General features: G+C 56.7%; 2 protein-coding genes across 5 annotated transcripts in view; both read right to left on the bottom strand.

Annotated features, from left to right (window-relative positions):
- Window positions 1-18,935, bottom strand: part of CAPN5 (calpain 5) — a 55,499-nt gene that overhangs the window by 6,086 nt on the left and 30,478 nt on the right. For all 4 annotated transcript variants that reach the window (XM_032357348.1, XM_032357349.1, XM_032357350.1 and 1 more), the window contains exons 4-9: window positions 8,159-8,367; window positions 4,730-4,922; window positions 3,723-3,916; window positions 2,976-3,053; window positions 1,434-1,629; window positions 680-802 (exon numbers count right to left, since the gene is read on the bottom strand). In XM_032357348.1, coding sequence (XP_032213239.1) covers window positions 680-802; window positions 1,434-1,629; window positions 2,976-3,053; window positions 3,723-3,916; window positions 4,730-4,922; window positions 8,159-8,367 — 993 coding nt within the window. The remainder of the gene's footprint in view (window positions 1-679; window positions 803-1,433; window positions 1,630-2,975; window positions 3,054-3,722; window positions 3,917-4,729; window positions 4,923-8,158; window positions 8,368-18,935) is intronic.
- OMP (olfactory marker protein) lies at window positions 16,478-18,152 on the bottom strand. Its single transcript, XM_032357352.1, has 2 exons — window positions 17,969-18,152; window positions 16,478-17,934 (listed from the first exon to the last, which is right to left on the bottom strand). The coding sequence occupies exon 2, from the start codon at window positions 17,889-17,891 to the stop codon at window positions 17,400-17,402; it is 492 nt and encodes a 163-aa protein (XP_032213243.1). The 5' UTR covers window positions 17,892-17,934; window positions 17,969-18,152; the 3' UTR covers window positions 16,478-17,399.

The following is an 18,935-nucleotide window of genomic DNA, read 5'->3' on the forward strand; positions in this document are numbered from 1 at the left end:
CGGGACATGCTAGCCAACTCCTGCCATGGTGAGCTGCAGGCCCATCACGTGAGGTCCCAACAGGTCAAAGTCAGGACACTCTAGCACACGGCGGACGTCGCAACACAAGGACATGCACAGACCGTCAGTACATGACCAAGCACACCTAATACAGGGGCTTAGCCCACATGTGGTCTCCTGAGGTTCTGGGCATCTGGGAGGCCTGTGGTGTCCTGTTATGCTGTGTGCTGTCACACCCCAGGTGTTGCAACATGAGCATAGTCTCAGGCCCCAGACCAGTGGGAGCCACCAGCGGGAAGCCTGCCTGGCTCTGCCCGGGATGCCTGCTCCCAGGGCCCAGCAGGGCCTCTAGCTCAGGGGGACCCAGAGCCTCCCAGGGTGTGGCCTGACCACTGGCTGTCTTCCCCTTCCCAAACACCAAAGAGCCTGTGGGTCCTGGAAGGGAAGAAACCAGACTGAGAGCTCCCAGGGCAGCCAACCCCAGGCAGGTGGAGCCCTCTGCCGATGTTCCAAAGAGGGCTCACGCCACAGCAGGCCCAGGGCATCAGCCACTGCAGCCAGAGGGCAGGGATGAGGTCAGGGACCCAAGTGTTCTAGAATATTCTCCCCAGGCCCAGGTGGCCTAAAATCCAGCTCCCTCAATCTCCTCACCCAGAGCAGGGGACCCAGCTGGCCTTACCTTGTAGATATCAAAGCCAATGGCCAGATTTTCACCCTTGCCATCCCGGCGGGTGGACTGTTTCGGCCGCTGCTGGATACAGATCAGGACTTCATCTTCTGGCTTCTTGACATCAAAGATGTACTGCAGGGACAGCCGAGGAAGAGAGATACTGTGGTAAGACTGTGCCGGACATGGGCTTGCCGGCTCCCTGAAGCTAGGCCGGAGCCAGGCCCCAGCTCAAAGGGGAGAGCTCGCATGAATCACAGCGCCTCTCTGAGCCTCAGTCCCTCATCTATGATTCAGGCCCATGATGCCCACCCTGCAGGAGTGGCAACAAGACTTGGTGACTTCAGGGAGGCTCAGCTCCGAGCCCGCATGCAGTTGGTGCCAAATGAAGGCACGTCACACATGAGAACAAGCTGCCAGGTTCACAACCAAGGAGGCTGCAGGGGAGACGTCCTCCCTGAGGGAGAGCCAGCCTGGCAAGCTCCCCTGGCAAGAGCAGCACCGTAGGTATAGAAACACAGGGTTCGAGTCCTCAGCTCAGCCTCCCTCTAAATGTCCTGGTAACTCTGGACGAGACAGCCATGAGTTCCCAGAGCCTTAGTTCCTTGTCTTTATCATCTGCAGGTTGCCCAGGACCTCCCCTGAACGCGCCCCCCCCCCCAACTAAACAGACAGGTGCACAGAGGCCCGCAGGGGGACAGGGAGGTACCCAGGGTCATGCAGGACGGTGGCAAGGACGGGGGATGGGATCCCCGAGCACGCTCACTTGTGGGTTCTGGAAGAAGGTGTTCTTATGATTGATGCAACCTCCACTGCGGTTCTTCTGGGGGTCCTCGTGCCTCGTCCAGGCACCCCGGAGCCGGGCCTCCTCCCACGTCTTGTGGACACTCAGGTAAGATGTGTTGATCAGGCGACACTTGATGATGTCGGTGAAGTATCGGCACATGTCCTCGAAGGTCATCCTGGCCACAGTGGGGCAGTGAGCCGGCCAGGTCCCCTGCCTGGCCCACCTGCCCCCTCACCCTATGTGCCCTGAGCCACCACCCACACTGGGGTGTGTGCAGACGCCTGCCTCTCGACTCCTCTGGCCCAGTCTCCTGACGTGTAAGACGGGACTGACCCTCACAGCAGCCGCCCCTCTCACAGCTCGTGCAGGAACTGAGGAAAGCAATCCAAGCCTGTGGTACAAATTCCAGAGGACATGAACTGGCAGAGGCCAGCTCTTCAGTTGTTAATAGTACAAAGGACGCCTGTGGCCAGCCCTCTACAGTTTATAAAGCATGTTTCCATCCATCATCAACCACGCTGCTGGGAGGCCCAAAGACACTGGTGGCAGGAGCCCCTTGGGAAACGTGCTGCCCAGCATACCTCAGGAGCCCGGGGAAGGTCAGCTATGCCCACCCCCCTTTGAGTGGGCACATACACGAGAATAGGCACATACGTGCATTAAGTGTGAGCACACAGGAGACAGGCCTTATGAAGAAGCCCTTTCCCCTGATGAGGGTTGTCCACTGCTCCGTTTTAATTCAACTGACCCCTGAGCCAAACTGGGCAAAGCAGATTTTATCTGCAGGAGCCCAGACCAGAGGGCCTGGGGGGGACCTGCTGTGGCTCCCCTGACCCCTGGATCACTGCCATCAGCCTCTGAGCCGGCCTGGGACTCTCGCAGCATCTACGGCACTAAGGGTGCCCTGTGCCCCTCCAGGAGGCAATGGCCTATGGGGATCAGGGGTCCTGCTGAAGAATGACTCTGAGCTTGGCACAGAGTCGGGACTACTGGACGCACGAGTGGATGAATGCAGGAATCATTCATTAAGCAAGGCTGCTGTCATCTTCCCAGCCAACCCTCCAACCCCGGAGCTCCCCTCGCCTCCCTGAACTCCCTCTTCTCAAACCCAGTGTACTCTCTCACCCCTGGGCTGGGTCTCCCTCCTGGCCCACTAAAGGCTCCTCTGCACCCAGAGGCCAGCTTAGGGGGCAGCCACCCCGAGAGGCCTCTCCTCTCCCTGCTCCCACCAATCAGGCAGCCAGCATGCCCCCTGCCGAAGGGGTCAAGGCCCCACCTGCTGGTATCCCAGCCTACTTGCTGAGGGCCCAGCTGGAATAGCTCGGAGTCCCCTGTGGTTGGCACTGGGGACCATGGGGATGATGGGCCCATTACTGCCCAACTCAGTGCACAGAAATGGCTTGTCCAAGGCCAAAGAGCAAGCTGATGGTGGGGCATCGGCTAGAGCCCTGGCCCTGGCCTCCCCTTTGGTGCCCCCTGCCACAGACCCCGGACGCCCACCTGGGACGAGAGCTCACTCACCAGAACTCCCCGTCGTCCTGCACGGTCACACCCATCTTTTCCCGCTCACTCTTGCTCACTTTCTGCCACTCCTCCGAGCTGGCATATGGACATGGGGAGGAAGAGGGGGGAGCGTAAGAGGAGAGACCCCACCAGGGCCACCCTGGCAAGGGAAAGGAGGCATGAGGGCGAGCTCAGCACCAGGCCTCCATCAGTGTGGGTGTAGCTGGGAGCCCCAGGGCCAGACCCAGCCCCTCTCCAAAAAGCCTGTCTGCCACTCCCACAGGTAACCATGGGCTGCTTCCATGCCAGGGGCCGGAGGTCTGAGAGCAAAGCCACAGACTGGCGGCAAGGGCAGAATGACCCTCAGGGGAGGGGGCTCCCCCACTGGAGGCCTGGCTCTGTTCCTGTCCTAGCTTCACCAGGGCCATGAGCTGAACACAGAGCAGTCACCCCCATTCTCACCCTGGTGGTCTCCCTCCCTGCTTTCTTCCCCACTCACCACCAGGTGGGGCTCTCTGTCCCCTATAGGAATCAGCTTATCCCCACCTCCAGGTCCTTGCCCTGCAGAATCCACCCTCCACCCCAACCCACTCCCACACACACCTCCTACAACATAGGTCTCCTAATGTCATCCTCCTCCCAAAGCCTTCTAGGCCCAGCCACCACCTCCAGGAAGCCCCACCTTTGCCCTTGCCCAAGATCTCATACCGGGGCCCACCCACCCAGGGTCTGTCCTGTGCCCACACTCCCATCCCTGGGCCTCACGTGTCACTCCACGGCCCATTCCATTCCCGCTCGCCCCAGGGGTTCCGCAGGCGGATCATGTCGAGCTTCTCCGACTTGAAGAAGGCCAGCAGGCCGTGGCCCAGGCGCACCTTGCGCACGTCAGTGATGGCATATGCGTGGCCCTTCACCAGGCCACACGCCAGGCGGGCCTCCATGTCTGCTGCTGTCACTGCCTGCGGGAGGACACAGTTGCCCAGAGAGGCAGCGCCCGGTCAGCGGGTTGGTTTGCGAGGCGGGTGTGCGCCTACACCGCCCTCTACAGGACAGGGAAGGAATGACAGCCCTACACAAAGCAGAAGCTGTGGTTAGGGACTGAGCTCAGAGTTCGCAAAGCCCCCAGTGAGCAGCAGTGTGGGGTCAAGGAAGGGGCCTAAACTGGGGTTGGCCCAGGGGTGTACTGGAGTTCATTGCCACTGGCTCAGCTGTGCAACTGTTAAAACATTAGCTTGAAATCAACACGGCGAAAGTACTGACACCGTAAATGCTCTAAATCAGGGCTTTTCCTTTTTCTGGTCTAGACAACCCCCCACTGGTGTCTGCACTGAGCCCGATTCCCCACCTGGATTAGGAGTAAGTCAAAGAAATAAGATGATCCTCTTGAAGCACTCAGGCCTGCGCCAGCTACAGGAAGTGGCTCCCCCCTTTCCCATTACCTTGTAGCTCGTGATGCCTCAAACCCAGACTAAGGGACCATCAGAGGTACAGACAACCCTCACCCCAGTACAAGATGCCCATAAAAGGGGGATGCTGGTCAAACCAGAAGGTATTTCATACCATAGACATTACGGCACAGGGGCCTATGGCCTGTGCTGCCCAGCACTGGGGAGGAGGAAGGCCACCCCCAACTGCTCCCCTCCACCCCCCAGGCTGAGGGCAAAGATTTAGGAGCCAATCTGAGCAGGGGCCCTGCCGGGGACAGCACGGCCAGCTCGCTCCCCAGTAAGGGCCGGCGAAGAAGCTCGGGAGGGCAGCCTCTGTGCTCTCACCTTGATGGAGGCACTGATGAGGCCTCCCCGGCTGTGCACCTTCAACACACGTTCAAAGAGCTGGTTCCTCTTGGCCTCATCGTGGGCGAAGCCACCCTCGGTCAGGTCGATGGGCTCAGACACACCACCTGTGAAGTCCACCAACGCATCTGCAGTGTTGCCTCCATCCAGGGCCTGGTAACAGCCCGCCAGCCTGGGGAGCAATGTGGAAAGAATTCCCAGCTCACAATCCCCAGCCAGCTGAAATCCCTCACCTTCCAGGGCACATTTTGGGGACTCAGAGAGGTCAAGCACACCGCTAAGGTCACAGAGCAGGTCACAGCAAAGCCAACACTGTAATCCATATCACTGGCTCCTAGATCAGTGTTTGTCCCACCAAACCACACCACTTTGTCACCCAAATTCCCCTTCGCCCTAGCAGCCTGTCCTCCAAATTAGCAGTCCAGAAATCAAGCGATTCTTCTCAAAAGTGTTTAAAGCTCACGTAGTTTTTGAAACATCAATTACGAATAATTTACATTATTTATAACAATGTAAATGCAGAAATTGCCTAAATGCCTAACAACAAGGAATTGACTTTAGAAACTAATGCTGCATCCATGCTCTGGGATGCGAGGCTGCCCCCCAACGAAGGCTTGTAAAAGAAATCCTGTGGCAGGAAATCTCTGGTGCTTGCTTGGTACGTTTGACAAAACAATATAGCTGGATTCCGGGGATGTTTCCAATGTCGGTAGGGGCGCCTGGGTCAGCTGGTTGAATATCTGACTCGATTCTGGCTCAGGTCATCATCTTGGGTTGAGATCGTGCCCGGTGTCAGGCTCCACATGTGGCAGGGAGTCTCCCCCCCATCCCTCTGCCCCTGGGCCCCAACACATGCACACATGCTCTCTGAAGATAAATAAATAAATATTTTAGAAAGTAACAAAAAATGAAAATGTATGCAATAGTTCATTTAAAAAACATTGAGCATGGCTGGCTGGCTCAGTCAGTAGAGTATGGGATTCCTAATCTCAGGGTCATGAGTTCAAGCCCCACATTGGGTGTAGAGATTACTGATAAATAAATAAATAAATAAACAAATAAAAATAAAAAACACTAATCGTCTACTATGTACAACCTACCAGGTGCCAAGGGCACAACTGTAGCTTCTTCTGTGAATGTTAGGAAAAGGCTGGGAGTCTTAAAGGCAGTGCTGAACATGAACTTGAGCAGCAGAATGGGATATATAACAGAACAGATTACATAAACTGAAAATCTACACATATCTATGAAAATCTATACCTGACCTATCTTTTGCGGTTCCCCACAAAACAGGAACGCAGGTTTTACAAGGTAACCTACAAAAAAAAAAGAGCCATCAAAGATGTTAAAGGAGGGCGCCTGGGTGGCTCAGTTAAGCAGCTGCCTTCAGCTCAGGTCATGATCCCAAGATCCTGGGATGGAGCCCTGCATCAGGCTCCCTGCTGGGCAGGGAAGTCTGCTTCTCCCTCTCCCACAACCCCTGTTTGTGTTCCCTCTCTAGCTGTGTGTCTCTCTGTCATATAAATAAATAATCTTTTTTAAAAAATGTTTTAACATTTTTTTAAGGTTTTATTTATTCATTTAACAGAAAGGGACAGTACAAGCAGGGAGAGCAGCAGATCGAGTGGGAGGGAAAAGCAGGCTCTCCGCTGAGCCAGGAGCCAGATGTGGGACTCGATCCCAGGACCCTGGGATAACGACCTGAGCCAAAGGAAGCTGCTTAATGAACTGAGTCACCCAGGCACCCCTAGAAAAATATATTAAAGGAGTTTCTAAGTGGTGGGGAGGGTGTGGAGAGGACACAAGAAGCACAGGGAGGGAGACGGAAGTGGGCAGCCGGGCCTTGGAAGGGAGAGGAGCAAAGATTCCGGAAGGCAGGGAGCCTGGTTCACTCAGATGGCCCCAAACAGAGAAGTAGAGAGGCCTGGAAAAATATGCAGGAGCACAGGCGACTTTTATTACCTTCTTCCTGGGTTTCTATATTTGCTGGATCTGCTCTAAGAGACATGCATTCATTTTACAATTTTAGAAGTAAATAAATGAAAAAGGAAGCAAGCATGAATAGCACAGCTGTTGTGGAAGACAGTCGGGCAGTCACTGAAAAATTCAAACACGGAACTCCCATGAGATCCCGCAGCTCACTCCCAGGTGTACACTGCGAAGAGCTGAGAGCAGTGACTCGGAGGGACACTTGCACACCCATGTTCACACGGTATGTTCGCCACAGCCCAAGGTGAAAACGACCCGAGTCCACCGACAGAGGAATGGAGAAACGAAGTGGAGCCTATCCACGCAACAGAATTCTGTGCCGCTCTAGACAGGAAGGACACGCTGGCATGCTGCAACGGAAGTGAGCTCGGACAGCATCGCGCGCCGAGAAATAAGCCAGATGCGAAAGGGTAAATACTGTAAGATTCCACTTATAGGATCCAGCGGGAATAGACAGACGCAGAGACCGAAGCAGAAGCTGCTACTGAGGGGCTAGTGAGGGGCACTATCCGAAAAGGGAAGCCCCCACCCCGCCCCCGCAGCTAGGGCCCTGGAGACTCGGAGCCCACCAGGGGGCGAGATTGGTTCCCTTTGGACTGAAAATGGAATCTGTCAGTGTTGTGTTTTCTTGAGTTTGATGTTGAAAGTTGGTGTCTTTCCTTTTCCTGTCTCACACACACAAACACACACAGTCCAAGGAGACCAACAGGTGGGCCTGGGAGGCAGAACCAGGGAGAGGTTTCCACAGAGCCTATGGGCTGGTCTCCAGCCCCACTCGCTGTCCTGCCCCAGGCCTGCCCCTGACCTGCAGGGGCCTGAGCAGGTCACTCTGCCCCAAAGCCCTCCACAGCTCAGCCAGCTTTCGCTGGGGCCCGTGCTGGGGACCCAGGGCCTGGCACAGAGCAGGAGTGGGGGTCGGTGGAAACAGAATAGATGGACTGTCAGGTAGACAGATGGATGAGTGGATGAAGCTCGGAGCCCAACGGGCAGGGAGGGCCCATGCTCCACAACCAGCCAAGGCTCTGAGAGCCCACATCCCAGCCAGGCTGCCACGGAGGGCCTGGCAGCTTGGATCTGAGGGGAAAATCCAGCACCCCGAATGTGAGTGTTAGCTCTGCCCTCTCAGGTAGAATAAGGAGAAGCTATTCTTCCTTGCGTGGGTGGGTTTTGGGGATAGGACACCTGGTAACAGACCTACAGTCCAGGTCTCCCTGAACCTGCCCCCTGGCGCCATCCCCACAGCGCAGGCTCAGCTGGCCACACCCTGGGTTCCCAGGCTCTGAGCGCACTGTGTGACTTTGAAGCAGCCCCTCGCCTCTCTGTGCCGGGAGCACTGGCTGGAGGTGCAGACACACAGAGCCTGGAAGCCAAGCTGCCCAAGGCTGGCCCCCCACCCACCAGTCCCCTGCCTGTACCTACTTGGCATAGGCCTTCTCCACGAGGGCACACCAGAACTCGTTGCGGGAGCTGGAATGGCAGTAGATGAGCTGGTTGTTGACCGTGGGCAGCCGGTCATCGATGACCACGTCCACCCACTCCCCGAAGCGCCAGAAATGGAAGTGGAAGATGCCTGCATAGGCATTGGGTTTCTCAGGGTCCCACTCCTGCTCCTTCCAGTCTGGGATGACCTGGATAGGAAAGGGGACAGGACGGGAACACAGTGCAGGTCACATGTGGCTTCCTGAGGACACGGCGGGGGTGGGCTGCCTGGAGGGAATCAAAGGAGAAGGGAATAGTGGGTCCTGTCCCCATCTCTGCCATGAACGAGTGTGGGACTCGGGTGCACATTTCTCACCTCTGGGCCTCAGTTTCCCTTCTCTGTGGTTAGGTGTAGGCTCCTGCCAGCTGTCACTCTAAGACCCTAGGAGCTTCCTGCGCCCTTCCTGGTGCCTCCCTCTGCTTCCCCCCACTCCCCCCGCGCTCAGAAACACACCACATCCCTCCTAGCCCCCATCTGGTGAATGGCGCTGCCAGCACCCAGTCCAGCCTGAGCGGCCCCTCCTTTTACCTCAGTCCATCCTACTCGGGCAATCTGAGCTCCCACATTCTGCTAAAATCCATCTCCCATCTGCCCCTGGCGCTAGCCTGACCAGCCCCCACCTCCCAGCCCAGAACCCTCTAACAGCACCAGCTGCCACACGTGCCCTTGGCCCACACAGCAGCACAGTGATCTATCTTTCTGATCATGTCACCTCCCTGGGAAGTGAGTCCAAATCCTTAAGGTGCGCTGTCCTGCCACCAACTTCCGGGCTGGCTTTTCTACCCTCTTAGCCCCTGCTCCCTGCTCCAGGCTCTTCCTCTGCTCAGAACTTTGCACCTGCTCTTCCTTCTTCTGTTCACTCAGCTGATTCTCACTTGCCCTTAACGACCCCCTTCCTCCTCCAGGAAGCCCTCCTTGACTTTTCAGACTAGGCTAGGACCCCATCTGTCCAACTCATGGCCCCTGGCCCTTCTCCTCGGGGACCATTACCACAATTATAATTAAACAAGCATGTGTCACCCCGCTCAATGTAGCACTGGAAGTCTAGCTTTCTGAGGGCAGGAAGACATCAGGCCTGGTCACTGCCATATGCCCAGCACCTTGTCCAGGGCCTGGCCCAGAGATGGTGCTCGATCAACAGGTGTTAAAATTCACAGGCATTTATTGGGTCTCTAACAATATCATTTATGGAACATCTGGGACACGCCAGGTGCCACGTCTGCAACCACCACAGATTATCTCAGTTTAATTCGCACAATAACTCTGTGCATAGATTATTATCATCTATCCCTCCTTTACAGCTAAAAAACCCTGAAGTTCAGAGAGGGAAAGCAACTTGCCCAGGGCCACACAGTCAGAAAACACACATTCTTTGGAGTCAGACAGACCTGGGTTTGAAACCAGGATTCAGACTTGTGACTTGCAGACCACTCTGCAGGGGACCCGTGCTGACACTTAGGACCCAGGTGAATCAGGTATGGTCCCTGCCCTCAGGAGGCCTCTAGTCTGATGGAAAGAGGTAAATCTGGGCAGCAGGAGGTGGACAGAGAAGGGAAATCCCCTCACCCTAGAGTCAGGTGACTTGCTGGCCCTCCCCAGCATGGGACCAAGGCAGGGGCTAGGACCATGAGCAGCATCTTCTGGAATAAAACCACCTTCAGGGATGGGGGTGGACATGCAGGCATCCAGGCCGAGAAACCAGAGATGCATCAGAAGGCCATAAATCCCAAGGCCCGGACCAGGCTGTGCACAGACACTTCAGCCAAAAGCCATTCCCCAAACCCCACACTCATTAAGAGGGTTTTTGTTTACACACCTCTTACCATCAACAGGGATGTTGGCAAAGACAAATGGTCCCTGTGAGACACTGGAGACCAAGCAAATGAAGCTGCCAGCGGCGGAGGTCTGCCCAAGGCCACAGACCGGGCTCTTCACTCAGCCGCGCCCCTGCCCTTCCCACCACCTTTCATGGCAATACCATGGGAAGTTGCTGGCGCAGTATTGCCCATGAGGACCGGGGAGGGAGGCAGGATTCACACTCGGGGCTTCAGGGCCTCGCACAGCATCTGGAACCCAGCAAGAACCCGACATTGCCCGGTGGTCCCTTTTCAGTCAATTCTATGTTCTTTCGTAAACCTCCCAGGCCAGCCTCTGCCCCAGCACCCAACACCCTCTCTCACTTTGCTTTCAGGACAGAAAGCTGTATCAAAAATGGGGCACACGCAGGGTGGCTTATCATCCCCACTGCACAGATGGGAAGGTGGAGAGATGAGGAGCTGCCCAAGGGCACTGAGGGACAGGGAGTCCGAAGCTGAGCACTCCAACCAGGCCCATGCACCCTCCCCCACTAGCCCCTGCTCTGAAAGCTCTGGACTGCACGGGGGCCGGGGAGGGAGGAAGAGGGCCCTCACAGGGCACTGGGACTACTGCTGGGGATGCAGAAGGATCATTAGCCAAACCTGGGGTTTGGCCCTGCGCCCTCTGTGGCTCAGGAAGCAGCTAATGAGGCTCTAGGGCCTGGAGATCCTGAGTCAGGGATCCCCATGGGCCTCAGTTTCCCCTCCTACCTCATGGCCGGTGAGCCTAGCAAGGCTGGTTTCTTATCCCACACTCCCTCTGCTGCCAGCAGGGTCCTGAGCGAGGAGGAGGACACTGTGCAAGAAGGTGTACTCATAGAGGCCCTCAAACTCAAAGCTTGCACACCACGTCCAGTCATACCAGGAATCAAGGAAGCAACCGAAGACCCTCAGGCCACATCACAGGATTCCAAGACCAACCTACAGAGGCTCCCACTGGCCAGAGACAGGCCAAGTGCAGCATCAGTAAGAGTAATTATTGCAATGGATCAAAACACATCAGACAGGTTCCCATCTACAAGACCTGAACGATACTCACAACAAGTCATCAGTCACTCTTGGAGGATAGCTGGGAATCAACTCGTTTTTCTTTTAAAACTGGAAAATTAAGGGAAAGAATCAGGATTTATCCCAGTGGGGAAAAAGAGCAGCAGATGAAGGGGGTTTGTATCTGGAGATGAGCTTCAGAAATGAGGAACAGACTAGAATATGAGACTCTCACCATTTTATGACCGCTGGCAAATAATGGATTTAGCAATGGTCATGGATGGCTTCTAACATCATGAAAAAGAGAGACAAGCAGCCATCACGTGCCTCGTGAGAGAAGTACGCAAGGTCTCCCGTGAAGCAGTCATGCCAAAAAGTTGTGCCTAAACCTCACGGAACCACTAGGGGAAATCCGCGCTTACAGGAAATGTGGGGCAGAGAGAACACTTGAAACACCACCATGAAAATCAAGCCAATGATGGATGGAAGAAAAGGTTTAATATTGAAGAAATCTCTACCTCATGAGTCTAGAAAAAAAAAAATCTTCCCCAAGTAAAGGGAAAGAAATAATAAAGATAGCAGGAATCAGGAAAATAGAAGACACTCAAAAAATAGAGAAAATGAGGGTCCGCGTCTGGGTTCTCTATTCTGTTCCATTGATCTATGTGTCTGTTTTTGTGCCAGTACCATACTGCCTTGATGGTCACAGCTTTGAAATATATGCAGTGATCCGAAGGGCCACCTACATACACCCCAACGTTCATACCAATGTCCCCAATAGCCAAACTGGAAAGAGCCGAGAAGTCCACAGACGGGTGAATGGATAAAGAAGGTGTGATACAGACTCACAACAGAATATTACTCAGCCACCAGAAAGGATGAATACTTACCATTTGCATCGACGTGGGTGGAACTGGAGGGGATAATGCTGAGCAAACTAAGGCTGAGAAAGACTTACCACGTGGCTTCACTCATGTGATACAGAAACAGCTCAGCTCAGAGCGTCATAGGGGAAGGGAGGGAAAACTAATGGGATGTTATCGGGAAGGGAGAAAAACCAACAGAAACTCTTAACTCTAGGAAACAAACTGAGGGTTGAGGAAGGAGAGAGGTGGGGGGGATGGGGTTGCTGGGTGAGGGGCATTAAGGAGGGCACGTGACGTGATGAGCGCTGGGTGTTAGAAGCAACTGATGAATTATTTAACACTATATCTGAAACTAATGGTGTACTCTATGTTGGTTAATTGAATTTAAATAAAATTAAAACACATACACACAGATATTTATGGCAGAAATTGGAAACCAAAACTCCTACTGGGAATTTGATGCTATGAGGGAATTACTGTGAAATGTGAAACTATTTTAGTTGTTCTAGGATTGCAGGTACAGAGTTTTGTTTTTGTTTTATTTTGTTTTGTTTTTCACGACCCCTTATTACCCAGAGATGCACTGGGAAATATTTACAGATGAAATGTTATGTGGCCTGGAGGGCGTGGGGGGAGGGGAATAAGAGGAAAACACGAGTGGCCGCGAGCTGACAGTGGTTGAGGTGGAGGGACGGGCAGCAGGGAGCAGAGTAAGCCATCTCTCTCCTCCCATGTTGTCTCCAGCTGAAAGGCCCCATCCCCAGGGCCACCAGCTCCCTGGCCCAGCAGTCACAGCCCAGAGGCTCTGCTGACCCTCTTGGCCTCAGCCCCCAACACCACCTCCCACCTCGGGCTCCCAGAAAATCTACGCCCGTGATGCTTCAGGCCACCTCGCCTTTGCACACGTGGCTCCCTCTCCGGTACCTTCCTTGTCCCCGGGGGTGAGTGGAGCAACAGTATGCAGGGCTCTCTGGGCCTGGTGCTCCCAGGGCAGCCCCTCCCCAGGCTCTTTCCTTTTCCAGAAGGGAGCTTCTGGAGGGCGGGGCTGAGCCCCATTCTCCCCCAGATCCCCCCCAACGCCCTGTATAGAAAGGTCAGCTACCCAGCTGGACAAGTCTTTTTGGAAGAAAAGTCTCCAAGTGCCAGCTGCAGCAGGGCCCTGTCCAACCGGTGACCTTGCAGCCGCTACTGTACCCCTGCCCAACCACACTGCATGGCCGGGACTTCACTTCGGCTGGCCGCCACGCTGAGCCTCAGTGCTGGCCTCTGCCTCCTCTACCCCAGGGCTGCTGGGAGACCCAGGACTGACAGTGGCTTTGGGGGTGTCACCTTAACAGTGGAGGGCTGTGCACCTGTGAGGAGGGCTCATCCCGCTGGGGAACACAGGACAAGTGTGTGCACCCACACAACGTCCTGCAAACCTTGGGGTTGGCGGGCAGCTCAGGTGACCTGGGCAGCCTCCCTCCCGAGAGGAACCACAGCAACAGCCGCCCCACGCAGATGGGAAAAGAGAGGCCTGAGGGCTCAACGCACGTACTTAGACTGAGCCGGTAGCAGGGCAAGGACTATGGAGAATTTGGAAAGCCCCTGGCACCCACTACAGAATCAGCCCAGAAAGCTCAGGGCAGGCAGGCACCGTGGGGCCCGGGGCCTGGAGCACTCCCGGCTCAAGTTGCCCTCGGACTCTGAGCCAGTGGGACATGCCTGCATTGAGTGTGCGAGTGCATGAATGCCAGTGCCCGTGGTGGACACAGCACGCGTGTGTGTGAGCACCAGCGCATGTGCGTGTGCACACGGGCATCACGTGTCTGTGTCAGCGTGCACGCAAGCATGACGTAGGGAAGGCACTGGCACAGATCTCTGCCCAGGAGCCTGAGGGCCGGCTGGGGGCATTTCCGCCCAAGGCCGGTAGAGCTGAGGTCTGAAGGGCTGCAGGGGGCGGGTGGTGCCAGTGTTACCCAAGTCAGGTGGGTAAAATAGAGGGTCCCTGGTTTCAAGCACCTGAAGCTCCTCAGTTCTCAGCTTCTGATTGCAAAAGTCTCAAATTCTCGCGTTTCAGAGGCCATGACGGGAAGAGGTCAGGAAGCTTGGGCCCCCCAACCCTACTCCCCACACCCTCAGGAAAGCAGAGCCCCGTCGCTCCCCACGCAGAGTGAGGACGTGATGCACCTGCAGGGGTCTGGGGTTTCCCGTCCACAGGGCCCGGCCGTATGCTCAGAGACCCGGGCAGGACTCCAGGGTCAGGGTAGGCCCCCTCCTGCTGGGCTGCCCAGCTACACCACTCGGGCTAAAGATCCCCTCTGCTGGGCCATCCTGAGCCTGGTGATGATGGCACAGAAGAATGCCCTCTCGTCCACTCCAACCAGGGCCAGGCCTGGCCCCTGTCCGTCCCTTCACCCCACACCACCTGCTCCCAGAAGCACTGGGCTGCTGGGCTACCTCAGGAAACCCACCTCACCTCTCTGAACCCTGCGCTGCTCCTCTGTAAATAGGTTCTCCTGACAATCCTCTCAAAATCACTGAAAAGACCGTCTGTCTCCAGTGACCAGGAGAGTCAAGAAGAGCAAACGGAGAGACGGTGCTGTGTGGCCCCCTCCTGAGGCCCTGAAGAGTTTCACTAACATAAACCCATTCAGGCTTCACAAGGACCGTACAAGGAGGCATCATCGTTAGTCCCTGCCAACAGGGTCACACAGGTGGTCAGTGGCAGGCCCCTCAGCACGGCACGTGCTGCCTCAGTGGGAGGAAGAAGCTCAGGAGACGGCAGGTCTCTTCTCTCTACGGTTTCCTGTGGGTTCCATGGGAACTGGGCCCTTGTTTCCCACTCCTGGCATCCTCCCAGCCCAGTGTTGGCTGTCAAGCTAAGGAGGGGAGCAGGGGTGGGAGGGCTGGGCTCTGTTGCCCCCACCCCTTCCGCAGGGATCTTCAGGAGTGGATGGAGGCCAGGGCTGGAAGGGCAGGGCTCGGGGAAGGGAAACAAGATGGCCACAGCTGCTCTGGGGAGGGCTCCAGGGTGGAGGACTAGGAAGTGAGACCTGGTTGTATGGAGCCTTTTGAAGCAAGGGTCATACCTAGGCAAAATCTCAAGTGTGGCCCTTGAAGCAAGATGGGACCTCCGTCACTGGGAAGAAGCAGGCCTCCCCCTGCCCACCTGAGGGGGCCACAGACCTAGAGCCTGGTCCAAACACGGCCACCTCCTTTAGCCCCTCCATGCCTTCTGTGACTTTAGGCAGATGGCTTCATCCTCCAGGCCACTTTGTCTCTGTCCTAAAACTGAATGAGCTCCAGAGAGATGACAAGGGAAAGAGCTCTAGAGAAGGGCCAAGTGGGCACCAAAGGGATGTGGTAACATCATTCTTGTCTGGTCAGCGGGGCAGGGGCTGCCGGAGGACATGCATTAAGTTGGTGATGTAGGCCTAGCCCCACCCCACCCCTGCCACTCCCCATCCCATCTGCCCCCTGGCCAGCCAGCCCATGAGGGAGGGGCCCTGGAGACTGTGTGTGGCTTGGTGCATCCCCACCCAGCCCCTTTGGGCTCCACCTGCTGAGGACCAGATGGCACCTCTCAGTGGCCTCAGCATGTCCCCACGCTTCAGACAGAGGCCGTACTGGGGGCTCGTGGGGAAAAACCTGCCAGGGGTATTGGTACCCCACTGAGTATCAGGAGACCTGGTTCTAACTCTATCCTGATGTCTGACCATGGGCCAGTCTCTTGACTGCTCCAGGCCTCATCTCTGACAGCAGCCGGGGGAGGGTGTGGGAATGCAGGAAAAGGCCAAGGAAGGGATGCTCAGGGCTCTGCAGGGACTGGAGAGGGCTGTCAGAGCTCGTGGCGGGGGGCAGGGGTGGCTCGCGGTGAGACACTGCACACCACAAGGTGAGGGCACAGAGGCTTTATTGGGGACACACAGTGCAAGGAGTGGATGTGGGGGCTCAGGGTGGGGGTACAGGCAGTCTGCACCAAGAGGGTCCTCCAAGCTGCAGGCGGAGGTCAAGCAGAGAGGCCAAGGGCAGGACCATCTTGGGGGGTCCGGATGGCCCTACTGGCCACCAGACTGGGACTTCAAGCCCCGCCGGGAACAGGCCCCCGAGCAGAGAGTCAGAAACACCACAGCCATTCCCCACCTAAAGAATACCCATTCCCAAACCCCGCTCCTGTTTGCATGCCTCGAATGGGGCTCACCCTCCCAGCATTCCCAGCCACTGTGGATGGCTCTCGCCCTCTCCCAGTGCATCTGTTCGCTGGGCCCTGTGGCTCTCACTGGGTCTGCTTCATGAGCAAAGTGTCATGGGCCTCTTCCTGACAAAAAAAAAAAAAAAAAAAAAAAACAACAAACCACCCAGAGCTGGCTTAGAGACAGACAGGGTGTTGGGAGTACTTCCTGAGGTTCCCCTTGGGCCTGAGCCTTTCCTGCCCAGGGAGCAGGGGAAAACCTCACATCCCAGCAGGGATACTGAGGCCCCAAAGAATCTACTGACTCCAGCTCCAGGGATCTGGACCCCTCTCTCCTGCTTCCCCCTGGCAGAGGGAAATCCCTTCACTATGCTGTTCCCTGCTTCACTGTATGAACCTCAGAGGCTCTCAGCTCAGGAGCCCCCTTCCCCAAGGTCATCCTGACCAAGCCCCTACTAAGGGCCACCCAAGAACCAGCTGGGCAATACAAAGTAGATCATCTAAAATCAGACTTGCTCGCAGGTACAGGCTCTAGAACATAGCCATGAACACAGCACGCTCTCTCAGTATATACACACACGTACAGATAGATGCATCTCTACGTAACTTTTTCACATGTTCCCTCCCTGTCACTTACCCCCCCGAAGTCATCCCCAGTAGGGCAGGAGCTGGCAAGCACAGCCTCGAGCCTGCCAGCTGCTCCCCACTGCCCCAGATCAGCCCCCCAAATGCTGCCTGAAGTCCTGGGGCCCCTGAAGCATCCCGGGACCATGCCAGGCCCGGGCCAGGAGCGGTGCCTTCCTGGGTCCTCGGGCTCACTGTTCACCTCTGGGATTCAGCGAAGGGCACTGTGGCCAGGAGAGCAGTGATTCCCCAGGGAGGCCGCTCTGTCGTCTGTCTCTCCATCTCCTGAGGAAGCCCGAAGGCTGGTGCTTTGGATCTCTTTCTCTGTGTCTGTCTGTCTCTGTCAGCCTCTCTGAGTCTCTCTCCGGACAACGAAGCAGAGGGAAGGCACATGCCCTGGGCCCCACCAGGCCTCCATGGTCTACAGCAGAAGCAGTGGCAGCCGGGTCAGCTTCTAGACTACAGGACCTTTGCATCTTCCTCATGGGAGCAGGAGTGCCAGCACCAGGGAAAGGAGAGGAGGAAGCACACAGGCTCAGAGGGTCCTGGGCACGCTGAGGGCAGATCAGCAGCTAGGAGAAGGTCCTCCAACACACGCCTCGGGTAAAGGAGCACGCGCAGGGGAGGGGGAGGCGGGCAGGCATGGGGAGGGCGAGGCAGCCAGCAGCAGCCGTCAGAGCTGGTTAAAGACCACAGAGGCCTTGAGGTCAGCGGGCTCCAGGCCCTCGCCAAAGGTGATGAGGAAGTACATGACCTTGCGGATCTTGGCCAGATCTGATAGGCGCTCCCCAAACTCCAGGGCGTCGGCCTCGTTCCAATCCATGGCCTCCGAGTCCTCCTTGCGCCAGAAGATGGCAGCGGGGTCCAGCAGCTGGCGCGTCATGAGGTTGGTGAGGTCGGGTGTCCAGTTCTGGGAGGTGCCCGTGATGGTGACCTTGCCCGGCTTGTCCAGCACCACATCCCAGCGCTCGAACTGCAGCTTCTGCTGCTGGACGAAGTCCAGGCGGTAGACGGACTCAGCTGGCCGCAGCAGCTTCTCACCGTCCTGGCGCTTCTCCCCGCGCTGCTTCAGGCTCTCCACGCGCAGCCGCATCTGCTTGGTCAGGTCCTGGTCCAGGACCAGGGGCATGCTGAGCTGCGGCTGCTTCGGCCCGTCCTCCGCCATGCCAGGTGCTGCTGCTGCAACGCTGCCTGGGAGCCCCGTGTGCCTGGGAGCCCCGTGTGCCTGGGAGCCCCGTGTGCCTACGAGCTCCGTGTGCCGTGTGTGCAGGGGCCTCACAGCCAGGGCCAGAGGCCCCTGAGGACGCCCCGCCTACCCTTTGGCCCCTCCCCTCTCCTTGCCCCTAGGCCCAGCCTGGCCCTGCCCTGCCCAGTGCTCAAAATGGGGATGGGAGGCCCCCCACGCCTTCTCTCTCCTCCTCCAAGAGGCAGGAACTGAGGCACAGCCAGCGGGCAGAAGGGCGACAGGTTCCTCAGGGACCAGGCTGCTGATGTCAATTGCTGTGGTAACAGCCCTGACAACCTGACTCCCACGAAGGGCTTGTTTATGAAGAAGGGAGGGTGCCTGGGGCAGTAAGAAGGGGAGGGAACTGGGGAGCAGGGGTGCACTGGAGAGGCTGCAAGACCCCCTGGCAGGAGGGGAGGAGGACAAGGAACGGAGGGGGCCTGCTGTTGGGAGAGGTTCCACCCCAACCAGAACCTGAAGCCACCTCACCTTCAGCTCAGCCTCACCCTCACCCCTCTCCACATTCAACGGCCAAGGCCTTCATTCCGCCTCCCAGGGGCCCTGGGAGCCCTCCAGTCCAGCCCCAGTGCCAGGACCAGCCTGGCCACCTCCATCTCTCACCTAACCCCGCTGGCAAACTTTAGACCTCATCAGAATCCCCTGCAGGACCTAGAACATGATCACTGGGCTCCACACCCACTGCTTCTGATTGAACAGGGCTGACCAGGCCTAGGAATCTGCATTTCTGCCAACCTCCCCGGGGGATGCTGATGCTGTTGGTCCAGGGACTGGGAGAATCACTGACCTACAGGAGTCCTGTCCACTGGCCCTGCCTCCTCCCCACTGAATCCTAGCATGTATTCCATCCACATCAAGCCTCAGTTTCCCCTAGGAGACCTGAGGCTGAGAGAATCTGACAGACATCTGTTCTACAGTGGCTGAGGCGGAAGCAGGGGCTCAGCTAGTATATTCTAGTAAATGGAA

This window comes from Mustela erminea, chromosome 9 (assembly GCF_009829155.1).
Source record: "Mustela erminea isolate mMusErm1 chromosome 9, mMusErm1.Pri, whole genome shotgun sequence".
Taxonomy (NCBI): Eukaryota; Metazoa; Chordata; class Mammalia; order Carnivora; family Mustelidae; genus Mustela; species Mustela erminea.